At 42.2% G+C, this 13,874-nt stretch overlaps 1 protein-coding gene across 1 annotated transcript; it reads right to left on the bottom strand.

Annotated features, from left to right (window-relative positions):
- Positions 1 to 9,188: 9,188 nt before the first annotated feature.
- Positions 9,189 to 10,720, bottom strand: LOC134208029 (lipase 1-like). Its single transcript, XM_062684131.1, has 3 exons — positions 10,488 to 10,720; positions 9,725 to 10,426; positions 9,189 to 9,662 (listed from the first exon to the last, which is right to left on the bottom strand). Exons 1-3 carry the CDS (start codon positions 10,593 to 10,595, stop codon positions 9,261 to 9,263), a joined length of 1,212 nt encoding a protein of 403 aa, XP_062540115.1. The 5' UTR covers positions 10,596 to 10,720; the 3' UTR covers positions 9,189 to 9,260.
- Positions 10,721 to 13,874: the final 3,154 nt, after the last annotated feature.

Below are 13,874 nucleotides of genomic sequence, written 5' to 3'. Positions count from 1 at the left end.
CAGTCGACGATGAGAGATGAGTTTGCAACAAAAATGTGCGTGTCTCACCATCTCACTGATGTCAGAGCGACAAAAGTGAGAAAACTTGGAAAGTTGAGTGCTTGCCGACAGATGGCGCTTTTCCCAAAAGAATGAAAAATCTATACACTAAAAGAAAAACGCTATACACCTCGGGAAAATTTTCCGCCGAATTTTGGCATTTATTGGTCCATACTAGCAACCCTATAACCTAGTATTTCTAGTATTTCTAGTCCATACGTATATATCTCGGGTACTTATTCAAAAGGACGTATGTGTTTTTGTAAACAAAACTTCAAACGTCGATTTGTCCAATCTGTTGGCACTCCCATGCAAACCAACACTAACAACTGGTAGCCGAAGCCTCCGCCTTTATGTCTATATGGTAAAGAGCCCCGCACATAGCATACGTTTGCGTTGCGTTTGACAGTTTTCCCATGGGAAATGTGTCAAACGCAACGCAAACGTATCCTATGTGGGGGGGTCTTAATGGTTTGCATGGGGAAGCTATCAGCTTTGACAAATCAACGTTCGAATCTTTGTTTACAAAATCACATACGTCCTTTTGAATAAGTACCCGAGATATACAAAAGATATTTTAGTTACTACACTGACAAAAATTTAGTAGTAAATTCAACAACGCGAACCTGTTCTGCTTAACCATGCAATAACGCAGTAGAGATAACGTCTATGTAATGTGAAGATGACCATGATTTAGTTGACATTACTATGGAATGGCATCGAACCGATTACCATGAGCCATGTAGTAATCACAACTATACATTTTGTAAATAGCACTTTGAATCAACCATAAACCATGACCATTCATGGTTATAGTTAATGCAACATTGTAAAATTTCATCTGTGATTATTTCATCCGTTCCGACGTTTATTTGCCATAATTTGCTGTGCGAACTGTGTCACTTTTATTTGGATATTTTATCTAAATTGCAGTAAGTAATTCACAAAAGTGAATAATATACAAATCTAATCTCGTATGTATTTTTGAAATACTTGCAGATTTACAGTGCGTAACAAAAAAGAAAAAAGAAAGGCGGAAGTGCAGGAGAAATACGGAACAAAAAACTTCTTCCCGGGAGCGTATCTATTTTTTTGCCGGTGTGTACATTATGCTGCTTCTAATGATGGCGCGTCAAGATTTCAGTGACAACGATCGCTATATTGCTTTGCCTGTCGTCTGGCGGTTGGAATCAATCCGTAGACCTGCCGTAGGCCCAAAAAGAAATACCCTCGCGTATGTCATGATTGCCTAATCCAGTTGAATATCATTCCTGCAGTTGAAAATTATGGATAGTTTCCACCAGCTGGAACGACATTAAACCGGACTAGGCAGTCACAACACACGCGGAAGTTCCTGCCTCCCGAGGATCTCACTTTGAGTCTATACGGATAGATTGATACTGATTGATTTTAATATCAATATGTATAATTCTGCTTTCGAATCTGCGCGCCTTATTCCATCTCGGCATCTATTTGATATGTATTTCAATGTATAATAATCAAGACAATAATAAAATATCTTATTTAAAATGAAAATTAAATTGTTGTTGTTGATAAGAATTCCGAAATTACCACCATACCATACCTATACTATGGGAAACCTTCGTAATAGTTCAATTTACCATGTTCATGTCATTGCATGCATAGTAAATTTAACAACAAAATATTGTCAACCATGCTAGAGTACCTCGCTCAGAAAAGCATAGTAGAGTTGACTACAAACATAGTAGTATCAAATAGGTTATACGTTCTACCGAAATCAAGTGGTAAAATGTATTTAATTTTACCCTCAGTATGGTAGGCGTTACTATGCCGTTTCTTTCAGTGTAGATATTGTGGATTTACTTGGTGATGGGTGACGCGGTGGCCGATACGGCTACGAGCAAAGGCGCCAAGAAGAAGGTGCTTGCGAACAATATTTTTTTCTCACGCTTAGATAAGATTACCTAAAATTAGGTTTTTATTTTACCTAAAATTAGGTAAAGGATGTTTACTGGAAATATCGGTAAAAATTAGCGATAATTCTCGTTTCTTTTTACCTACTTTTAAGTATTTGACGTTTTTAGACGATGACGTTATTTTTTACCTAAAATTAGATTTTTCTTGACTTTGTAAATACAAGTGTTTTTTCCGGCTCTTTGCTGTGCAGCCTATCAAAACCTACTCGTTCCTGCCGCTGAATTCTTCGGGCAACATCGAGATAATCAACGATTGAAAACAGATGGTAAGTGATTGATTGATGAGGGACAACTTCCGGGAATAATATATTAACTTCTACATATTTATTTTCAGAATTAAGGAAAATGGTTTCTTGGTCACATTTCCGAAAAGCTTCCAGAATGGATCAGGGCTCGAACGCCTGTCACCTTCACCTGTCGCCTGTTGTTGGTTGGGAATGTTGGTCACGGGTTTGCTCGCTGGCATGCGGACGATGATCAGCCGTCCTTAGCGTGGGGAACAGACGGTCCTACCACGAGGAACAGACGCTCGATCAGGTTAACACCTCCGGAGCGGAGCAAACCACCCTCCCTGATAGCATACGACCATAGTTTCCACTGGGATTAGTTACCTGATCTTCCCAAGGCTTCCAAGATGCTCGATCAGGTTAACACCTCCGGAGAGGAGCTAACTACCACACCCTCCCTCCCTGTTAGCATGCGACAAAAGTTCCCACCGGGGTTAGTTACCTGGGCTTCCAAAAGGGTGCTCGTATCCCTACCAGCACCACGGTTAAGAGGCTAAGGACCCAGTATTTGCAATGCCATATACAACAGGGATCATAATCCGGCTGAAAATTTAGCCGGTTTCTAAATTTACTCAATAAAAAATAAATGAATCAATTGAAGAATTTTGTTTTTCTTTAAACAAAACACTAAAAAATAACCTAATAATCGGTAATTTTCAACGTTTTTGCGTGACCAAAACAAACATCCAAAACCTATTTTTAGGTAAAAATAAACGACCGAAATCGGTAATTTTTAACGATAATTCTTGATAACCACAACTACCTAACTTTAGGTAATCGATGATTACCTACATTTTAGGTATGTGCACTTTTGTTCGATTATCGGTATTTTTTACCGACTTTTAGATTATCCTAACTAAGCGTGACTAGACGACGATGATGCTGGTAATCCACTAGCCAAAAAACAGAAGAAGCAGCATGAAAAGCAGCCGGATCGGAAAGAGAAATGTCCACCGATTTTCATCAAGGGCGACTCTGTGACTTTGCGAACAATGTTTCGCGAACGAATTGCGAAAGGTACCCTAAAATGCACGATGAAGCTATGCTCCGACGGAGTGAAAATTATGACGGAATCGAAAGCCCAGTTCCAAAGGGTGCTTGATGTCATGGACAAGGAGAAATATGAGTATTTTACTCATGATATCCCTAGTGACAAGCCATTCAAGGTAGTGCTACGTGGCCTTGACAATATGCCAATCGATGAGCTGGAGAAACAACTAAAGGAATGCGGACTGCTACCCAGTGGAGTCTTTAAGATCGCAAGGAAAGATAAATCGCGGAAATATCGTGACCAGCTTTATCTGGTGCACCTAAAGCGAGGATCCACCACACTGAAGGATTTGCAGTCAGTGAAAGCAATCGACGCCACCGTGGTGGAATGGCAACGGTATAAACCCGTTCACCGCGAAATCACTCAATGCATGAACTGCTGTCATTTTGGACACGGCACCAGAAATTGCCACCTTACGCCTCGCTGTGCTGTGCTGTGCTGGCAATCATAAAACTGACAAATGTTTCTGGAGCGCATGGAAGAAAAATCAGGATATGATCAAAACGGATCCGAAGTTTGCAAATTGTAACGAAAATCAGCTACCGCCAAGGATTGTCCGAAACGAAAGGAGTTCATCGAAATTTGAAAGAAAAGCCAGCTCTAAGAACCAGCCCCGGAGTAAACCTCCAGCATTCACCAGTGAAAACTTCCCCGAGCTACCCTGTCGAATGCGAACGACAACCACTGGTACTGCAGCAACGACAAGTGCATCTGCCAATGTTATTTATTTATTTATTTATTTATTTATCATCAGACTAAGGCCGGAGTGGCCTGTGCTGCACATAAAAGACTTCTCCATTCAGCTCGGTTCATGGCTGCACTTCGCCAACCACGCAGTCTGCGGAGGGTCCGCAAGTCGTCCTCCACCTGATCGATCCACCTTGCCCGCTGCGCACTTCGCCTTCTTGTGCCCGTTGGATCGTTGTCGAGAACCTTTTTAACCGGGTTACTATCCGACATTCTGGCTACGTGCAGTCGTCCGATTTTCGCGGTGTGAACGATTGATGGTTCTCCCAGTAGCTCATGCAACTCGTGGTTCATTCGCCTCCTCCACGTACCGTCCGCCATCTGCACCCCACCATAGATGGTACGCAGCACTTTCCTTTCGAAAACTCCAAGTGCGCGTTGGTCCTCCACGAGCATCGTCCAGGTCTCGTGTTTGTAGAGGACTACCGGTCTAATGAGCGTTTTGTAGATTATCAGTTTGGTACGGCGGCGAACTCTATTCGATGGGAGTGTCTTGCGGAGTCCAAAGTACGTACGATTTCCAGCCACTATGCGTCTCCGAATTTCTCTGCTGGTATCATTTTCGGCAGTCACCAGTGAGCCCAAGTACACAAACCCGTCGATGAGCTGCCTGTTTTTATCATCCTAAACTACCTCGACGGGTAGTTGGTAAAGGACAATGTAGTGGTAGATCACCACACCAGTGAGCCCAAGTACACGAATTCTTCAACCACCTCGATTTCGTCACCACCGATAGAAACTCGTGGTGGGTAGCGTACATTGACCTCTCTTGAGCCTCTTCCTATCATGTACTTCGTCTTCGACGTGTTGATGGCTAGTCCGATCCGCTTGGCTTCCCTCTTCAGCCTGATGTAGGCTTCCTCCATCCTCTCAAAGTTACGTGTCATAATATCTATGTCGTCGGCGAAGCCAAATAGCTGGACGGACTTATGAAAAATTGTACCACTCGTGTTAATTCCTGCTCTTCGAATAACCCCTTTCATAGCGATGTTGAATAGCAGACACGAAAGACCATCACCTCGCACTACGCACATCACCCGATCCATCGTCGCTTTGATCAACCCGCACTACGCACATCATCCGATCCATCGTCGCTTTGATCAACCGTGTCAGTTTATCCGGAAATCCGTGTTCGTGCATAAGCTGCCATAGCTGGTCCCGATCGATTGCATCATATACGGCTTTGAAGTCGATGAATAGATGATGTGTGGGCACGTTGTATTCGCGGCATTTCTGCAGTACTTGGCGAATGGCAAACCCCTGGTCCGTGGTGGAGCGTTCGCCCGAGCATTCGCCCATAAAACCCGCCTGGTACTGCAACAATCGATTTTCGAACATTTTTACAGGTGCAAATTCACCTACCAGTGATAAATTATCTTTCTTGATAAGTTCAAAAATTGAATAAAGTTATTATAAACTGATACAGAAGCGACAGCTCCATGACAGTTCATTTGTTTACTCGCTTTTGTCCTTATTTTGCGTGGGAAACGTGAAAAATGAAAAATCACGCGTAGCATTTTATAAGGGCCTATTACAGAAAGGTAAACATTAATCGATGCAAAACAAAACTTTAAATTTTCAACTCCTATTTCACAAGTTTATTATATTTTTGGCAGCGAAAGCTTCCAAGAACGTACAACCAACACTTTATTACTCACGCATAACATCAGTTGCATAGGAAACTTCAAAATTGATTAAACAAAAGTCGGAATATTGTTTTTATACTCTTATGGGTTGTTCATAAACTCTTTGCTTAAACCATCTTGTTTACAAAAACACGGAATCGATTATTTTTGAAGAGGAAATGTGTCTTTCTATGGATTCGGGACGATGACAATTCGGTAAATTTCCTGTTTTGATCCTAATTACAAGGTTGTTTCAAGTGGTTACTTCACTTAAGACCAAGGTATGCTGTTGGGTGGATCGGATTTTCCTTCGATTAAGCACTATACACCGGGTTGTTTGGGTATATTAGAGCTAAAAGCTATACAAGTTTATTAGTTTTAATACATAATTAAATTCAAAGACTTACATTTCGGTTTCCTAGTCCTGACTTTACCCAACAATTCACCTATTCTTCTACCGCAAGCTTCAAAAACTGTAGATCATTGTCTGCGATTAACCTCACATTTAAGTGAATATGATTACTTCAATGATTACTTACTATTAGTTCTTTTAGGTTCTGATTTTATTATTCCTATATTTCACCGAACCATCGGTCTCCGCAGAGCTGATATAAATACTAGTATAATATATAATTATTACAAATTCATTCTAATAAATTCACAATCATACCTTCAAGCACACTATCGTTTTACTTTTCAATTTACTTTGTCCCATATTCTACATAACCGAATGACAGTCCATCTTCAGTGATATTCCGAGGGATGATTCAGCTCACCAAGGGGTTACAGCATGGGGACTTTTACCACCAATGGGTAGTGGCACCTTACACCGTAACATATGCAAAACAACAACATTGCCAATGACAACAGCATTGTCCTCTCTTGTAAATATTGGGACATACTCAACTCGCAACTCGCAACAAGCATTTGTCCCAAACTGCAACAGAATAGGACAATGATCGCCTGCCGCGCATTTAAAGAAGTAGTCGGTTTTCGGCGTTGTTTTCGGTTAAATAAGTATCAGTTATCAATGTTTAGGCATAAACTTAATCTGTTAACGTTATTTGTATAATTCTAAAACATACAAGCGATCGCATTTTTAAAAGTTTACAACAATTTCCTCTTCATGATTGTTGCAGATAAAATGGAACGCAACATTGTCTTTATCCTCTGCAGATGAGGACAAAGACTTATCGCTATTCTCTTTTGTTGCTTGTTTTTTTTTTGCATTTTTCAGTGTTTATATTTAGCTTGAAGCGGCACCTGCCCATTTTATCCCCTATCCCCATCTTATGTCCATGCTCCAGCTTGTCTACATTATTTCAACTAGGGTATCTGTTCCGTTATTAATAACATGCTCCTATAAGTACAACATTTATTCCACGAATTACAACACTTACAAAGTCAATGATGGTTCCGCTAGCACGTTCAGAAGAAACGGGGTCGAGTCATGGATTGACGTAACGTTTGTCAGTCCGGGTCTGGCACCAGGCTTGGACTGGAAGGTGAATGAAGGTTACACCCATAGTGATCATCTAGCAATACGCCTTAAGATCAACTATGGCGTGCAACATCCGAGGTCTGGGGATCCCTGTCAGGTCCGTGGGTGAAGAACCAATCACTTCGACCGCGGCCCTGGGACTGGAAGCCAACACTTAAGGGCTAAGTGGGGATGCGTTGGTAGCTGTCCTGTCACGCGCGCGACGCCACCATGCCGAGGAAAGCCCTGCCGAGAAATGGAAGACGCTTGGTACACTGGTGGAGTGCCAAGATTGCGGCCCTCCGATCAACCTGCCTCGAGACTAGACGAAGGATGCCCGCACCGAGGAAGAAAGAGCGGACCGCCGCGAAGTGTTTCGAGCTGTGTAACTTGGCATTTAACATAGCTATCAAGAACAGCAAATGATCGTGTTTCGACAACAACAATGTGAAGGTACCAAGGCGAATCCGTGCGGTGACGCTCATAGGATTGTGAAGGCCAAAACCAAAGGGGACTCTTCATTCCCCGAACGATTCCTGGATAGGTTGGCGACGATTATCGAGGTACTCTTCCCGTCCCGAGCAACAAGTCCCTGGTCTCCTGAACCGCAAGGCAATATGGGAGCGGCCGAAATGGTGGCTACGGAGACGAACGAAGAGTTACTCGCAGTGGCCAAATCCCTGGTAATGAACAAAGCTCCAAGGCCTGATGGAGTTCCGAACAGCGCTCTCAAGGCAGCAATCATAGCGAACCCGAACATGTTCAGGCTAGCTATGCAGAGGTGCCTTGATGTGGATTCTCCGAAAGATGGAAAAGGCAGAAATTGTTGTTGTTGCCCAAGGCTGGGAAGCCGCCGGCCGATACATCGGCGTATAGACCAATCTGTCTTATAGACACGACGGGCAAGTTGTTAAGAAGGATGATCCTCAACAGGCAAGCAATCAGTTTGGTTTTTGCAGGGATGAGTGCACGTTGGACGCTATTAACTCGGTGGTAAGGATCGCCGAGATAGCGATCCAACAGAAAAGGCGAGGTATTCGGTAATCGATATTGTGCTTTAGTGACACTTGATGTGAAATAGCTTTCAACACCGTAAGCTGGGATGCTATCGGGCTCTCGTTACACCGGTTAAGCCTGCCGGTGGGCCTGTACCGGATTTTGGAAAGCTATTTCCATAGCCGTGTACTATTATAGAAGACCCAAAAAACAATTTATATTGAATAAGCTGAACAAGACAAATTGTGGCGAAATAAGCTCTTTATCAGACTCCAATTCTTGTTGGGGACCGATGCCGGTCATAGAAGCGCTCCTATTACCGTAGGAGTTCCGCAAGGATCAATACTGGGCCCGGTATTATGGAACCTTATGTGTTCAACCGTCATATTACTTTTTTGGCTGATAAGAATGAGCAGTTACTACTTACGTTTCAGTTTTCCCTCTTACATACATTTGCGCCAATAAATCAAGTCTATTTTACCAGATCTCTGAAGTGCGACATCTATTCCGACGCGGCATCTCACCCGAATTTACCCTATAGAGGCGTTTCTCTCCCGCAAGTAATTTCATGCACAATTGTACACTCATCGATGATACTAACGTGGTTCATCCGCGCATGTTTCTTGCATGGGTGAGTTTAGCGTCCATTGCATCCTCTCTATGGGTTTCCCGAGCGGTAATCATTCTCATGCTCCATGCATCCCCACTACGGGTTTGCCCGAGATCGTATCCATGGAATTCCGATAATTTTAGAAACGTGGCCATGCAAATATGACGTACTCCACCGATTCTACCTCACCTATGTACTCCTTACGCTCCGGGGATTCTGCAATTCTGAACATATGTGAATGTAGTGAATATTGGAACCCCAAAAGGACTTTACTTGAATCCTCAAATCAATTCAAATCAAATCGGAACAGGCGGACCCCTACGTATCCTACTGTAGATAGTGTGAAGTGAATCTCGTTTCGATTTGTGTGCGCTCGACTAAATGGTGCTTGAACCAATTTTATTGATACTTGAGCTCAAAGAAAGGCACAGTAGACGTAACTTTTATTTGAACAAGATAAATTACCTTTATTCGAAAGTCGCGGTCTGGTCCGCAAGTTCCACATTCTTGATAATCTCTTTGTACAAAACCTCTTTAACGTTGTTTGCTAATATGAAATCTACGTGACTGAATCGCTTGTCCGGCACTGGGTAGCTACTAACCACGTTAGGCAGCTCACTCTCGAGTTGCAACACATTGAGGTAGATCACGGTATTGTCGTTGTAGCCGTAGTAGGTGCTCACTGGGGTCGTCACCAGCGATAGATTGTAGCGGGGAACGTTATTAGATCCGTAGAATTGGATATTTTTCTTTGGGTCGTTGTAATCTAGCTGCCTAAAGATACCGTCGTTAATAATCTGCGCATAGTGACGGACTTGTTTGAGTGAAGCTCCAGCGGGAAAGTGTCCGAGGAAGACGCGCACCGTTTTCTGGAGTAAATTTTCGTATTATTTAGTAGTTTGATCGTTGAAAATTATCACATGAGACTTACCACATCCAACTGCTTAGGATTGGGTCCTACAACATCGTATACGATGACACGACAAATCGTTTGTTCGGGAGCCGGACACAGCCAGCGGTACAAAAAGTATTGTTGTTCAGAAAACGGTAGGAATTCATACTTGCCCACAGACCTTAAACTGTCCTCAATGGGCATTACCAACGATGCTAATAATCGAATTAAAGCACTTCCACTGCGGTACATATAAACTGCTGGAGATAAAGCGTGCAGCTGAACGATCTTAACGTTGTATTCTGGGCGGCTGCTCAACGCTACAAAGCTTGTCATTGCACCTTGCGAGAACCCGATGTAATGGAGCCGCGGAACTCCCGTTCGGTCGAGAACATAATCAATGAGCGCCGGCACATCGTAGTATCCAATCTCATGAAAGGTGAAATCCCAGAATTGAGACGAAACCGTAGACAGTCGTTGATGCTTCTTAGAGTATCGATTCCCTCGAGCGTTTCCAAGCCAGATGTCGTACCCGCGATCCGCCAGCAAATACGCCAGACCATGCTTCCGACCGATCACTACCCAATCCGCGCAGCTGCTGAACAACGAGTGCATCATGAAAATTGGATATTGTCGTGCTTCCTTTCTGCTCGGAATCCGAAACATCGTCAGTAGATAGCCATCTTCCGTTACGACTTCATGTTCTTCCACTTCGTAACCGTATTTCCGAATCAGTTGAGGCTTGGGAAAATGTTCGAATATCAAAAACCGTTCCAATTTCGTTCTTGTGTCGGAAACTCACCACTGTTAACAAAGCATCCTCCTCCTCCATCAGAAATGGCGATGAATAGTTGAATCCTAGAGAAAACTGTATCAAGCACAGAAAAACCACCCAACTACTAAACAGCATGCTTTCTATGAGTATCGTGTCTTACTAAACTTGCTTATTAGCTGACTGACGGCAAATCACGAATTGAGCTCCCGTTCTCGATTAATACATTCCGAGAAAGCTGTAGAACCTTATCCCACCCCTCATGAATAATATATGCGCCAGTAGCCACCGCATTTAGATTTATTGTTTCACTGGTCTCTAATATGTGGTCAACTTTCCATCCTACTGTGGAAGCTGAGACAGCGAACGCTAATTGCCACCTACAACCGCGTTAATCTGCTCTCTAACCATCAACCGGCCACCTCAGCATCAAGTCGAACAAATCTCCGCGGTTATCTGCCCGATGTGATTAGTGCAGTGCTTTTGTTGTAGCAGGTTGTCGAGGAGCGGTGACTAAGTTGGTGCTTAGCTCAGTATGTGATGTATGTCGCGATTTGCACCTGCCACAGATTCATCTGATACCCACTAACCACATGCGTACTGGCAGTAAATGTGGGGAAATTTTATACTTCATAATACTCTTTCATTCCCGCCGCACGCAGGGTGAAAACCGTTTGCTACCACGTGTTGAAACGGAGGTGTGTTTTTTGCGTCTTGAATGCGTTTCGTATCGTTTCATATTTTGTTTGAATTATCGCTACTGTCGAGCTTTCGTGAGCTTTTGCGAATCGGATTTGCTGCTGTGGCTTGACGTCACTATTTTGAGCGGCTCAGTCTGATTAATTACTTTAGATAATCATTTTTTGTCAAAAAATTATGCTGCTGCAGAAAACAAACAGATGCCATGTTATCGTGCCACAGTCCATGCTCGATATACCATTTCATCTACATATTATGCAACACAGAGAATGCAGTAATTGAACACTCGCCCAAGCTAATTGAACAAATGTGGCAAACCCAAATGGATTTTATGCAACTCATTTGAGTTGTGAAATGTTCATGAAAGCACCCATTTCGTTGGTATAGATACAGATAACAGATATTGAGGCTGTCATCCGATACGTGTGTAAATATTCGCAACCGTTAATTCAAATGTATTTTAAATTGGGACCGCGTTTGGCAATCGATAAGGTTTTACATCAAATAAACATAACCTCGAAAACTCAATCGAATGAACTCAATTTGACACTTATCGGTGGTAGGTTCATGAGGTTCATCATATCTCCCGCAGCAAGCGGATGAACCTTTGTTTATATACAAACCACCGATACCTGTCAAATATGGAAGAAATTCATCAGAACGCAGCCGTGGCTACATACGTGTGACGTCACACTGTGAAACCATATAGTCCAATGCACCGAATGAACACAATGACGTTTGAGACGGGCGCTGTTTACTAAAAATGAACACTTGCATGAACTCGATGAATGAAAAAGTATTCATTCTTAGTAAACAGCGCCCGTCTCAAACGTCAATGATGAACTCGGTGCATTGGACCATTGGAGATGGCGCAAGGTTCATTATTATTGAAAACGCAGCCCGAATGCGGCTGTCAAATGCATTGGCTGCGTTCGATAGTTGTTAATCAGCTGCGTCCATGTGTACTGCCGCAATCAGTTGAGTAGATGGCAGGGTGTCAGGTCATTTGGCCGAATGCCGTTTGGCCGAACGTTTGGCCGAAAAGTTAAAAAAATTGACCTCAGTTTACGAGTGGTCCTTCTTCCTACTTTCTTCTTCTATTTCTTCTTTCTCCCTTCTTCCTTCCTCCTTATTCCTTCTTTTTTCTACTTTCGAATGATCGACTGTTTATTGTTATTTTAACTCAAAACGGCTACGCAGTCTTTAAGGATTAAAACAAGATTTATATTTGTCCAACGTTTCGACACGGGGTTGGTGTCTTCATCAGGGGAAAAATATTATGTTTGTTCCAAACATAATATCCTTAAAGACTGCGTAGCCGTTTTGAGTAAAAAAAAAATTAAAAAAATAAAAAAAAAACTTCTTTTTTCTTTTTCTCCATCCTTTATCTTCCTTCTTCTTCCTACTTCCTTCCTTCTTCCTTCTTTCTTCTTCCTTCTTCCTTCGTTTATTATTTCTTCTTCGTTAGTTTTTTGTTTCTTCTTCCTTCTTTCTTTTTACTGTTTTCTTCTTCATTCTACCTTCTTTCTTCTTCATTCTTACTTCTTTCTTCTTCATTCTTCCTTCTTCCTTCTGCCTTCTTCCTTCTTTCTTCTTCCTTCTTCCTCTCCCTTCTTCCTTCTTCCTCTTTCTTATTCCTTCTTCCTTTTTCCTTCTTCCTTCTTCTTTCTGCCTTCTTCCCTCTTCCTTCTTCCTTCTTCTTCTTCCTTTAAACTTCTTCCTTCTTCTCTCTTCCTTCTTTCTTCTTTCTTCTTGCTTCTACATTCTTCCTTCGTCCTTTTTCATTTTTAATTTTTCCTTCTTCCTTCTTCCTTCTTCTTTCTTCCATCTTCCTTCTTCATTCTTCCTTCTTTCTTCTTCCTTTTTCCTTCTTCCTTTTTCCTTCTTCCTTCTTCCTTTTTCCTTTTCCCTTCTTCCTTCTTCTTTCTCCCTTCTTCCTTCTTCCTTCTACCTTCTTCATTTTTCTTTCTTCCTTCTTCTTTCTTCCTTCTTCCTTCTTCCTTCTTCCTTTTCTTTCTTTCTTCTTTCTTCTTACTTCTACATTCTTCCTTCATCCTTTTTCGTTTTTTTTTCTTCTTCCATCTTCTTTCTTCCTTCTTCTTTCTTCCTTCTTCCTTCTTCCTTCTTCCTTCTTCCATCTTCCTTCTTCTTTCTTCTTTCTTCCATCTTCCTTCTTCATTCTTCATTCTTCCTTCTTCATTCTTCCTTCTTCCTTCTTCCTTCTTCCCTCTTCCTTCTTCCTTCTCCCTTCTTCCTTCTTCCTTCTTCCTTCTTCCTTCTTCCTTCTTCCTTCTTCCTTCTTCTTTCTCCCTTCTTCCTTCTTCCTTCTTCCTTCTTCCTTCTTCCTTCTTCCTTCTTCCTTCTTCCTTCTTCCTTCTTCCTTCTGCCTTCTTCTTTCTTTCTTCTTCTTTCTTCCTTCTTCCTTCTTCCTTTTTCCTTATCCCTTCTTCTTACTTCTTCTTTTTTCCTTCTTCTTTCTTTTTCCTGACTTCTTCCTTAAACTTTCTTCCGCCTTCCTTCTCCCTTTTTCCTTCTTCCTTCTTTCTTCTTCTTTCTTCTATCTTCTTTCTTCCTTCTTCTATCTTCTTTCTTCCTTCTTCTTTCTTCCTTCTTCTTTCTTCCTTCTTCCATCTTCTGTCTTCATTCTTCCTTTTTCCTTCTTCCTTCATTCATTCTCCTTCTTCCCTCTTCTTTCTTCTTTTTTTCCTTCTTCCTCTT

This window comes from Armigeres subalbatus, chromosome 1 (assembly GCF_024139115.2).
Source record: "Armigeres subalbatus isolate Guangzhou_Male chromosome 1, GZ_Asu_2, whole genome shotgun sequence".
Taxonomy (NCBI): domain Eukaryota; kingdom Metazoa; phylum Arthropoda; class Insecta; order Diptera; family Culicidae; genus Armigeres; species Armigeres subalbatus.
Note: the sequence above shows the minus strand (reverse complement) of the source record. Positions and strands in the feature narration are given on the sequence as shown.

Excerpts from the sequence above, each read along its gene's own strand:
- LOC134208029 (XM_062684131.1), bottom strand. The coding sequence starts at position 10,595 with ATGCTGTTTAGTAGTTGGGTGGTTTTTCTGTGCTTGATACAGTTTTCT. Across the intron at positions 10,427-10,487 it reads AGGATGCTTTGTTAACAGTG|CCTCAACTGATTCGGAAATA; the intron begins GTGAGTTTCCGA and ends CATTTTCCCAAG. Across the intron at positions 9,663-9,724 it reads ATCCTAAGCAGTTGGATGTG|AAAACGGTGCGCGTCTTCCT; the intron begins GTAAGTCTCATG and ends AATTTACTCCAG.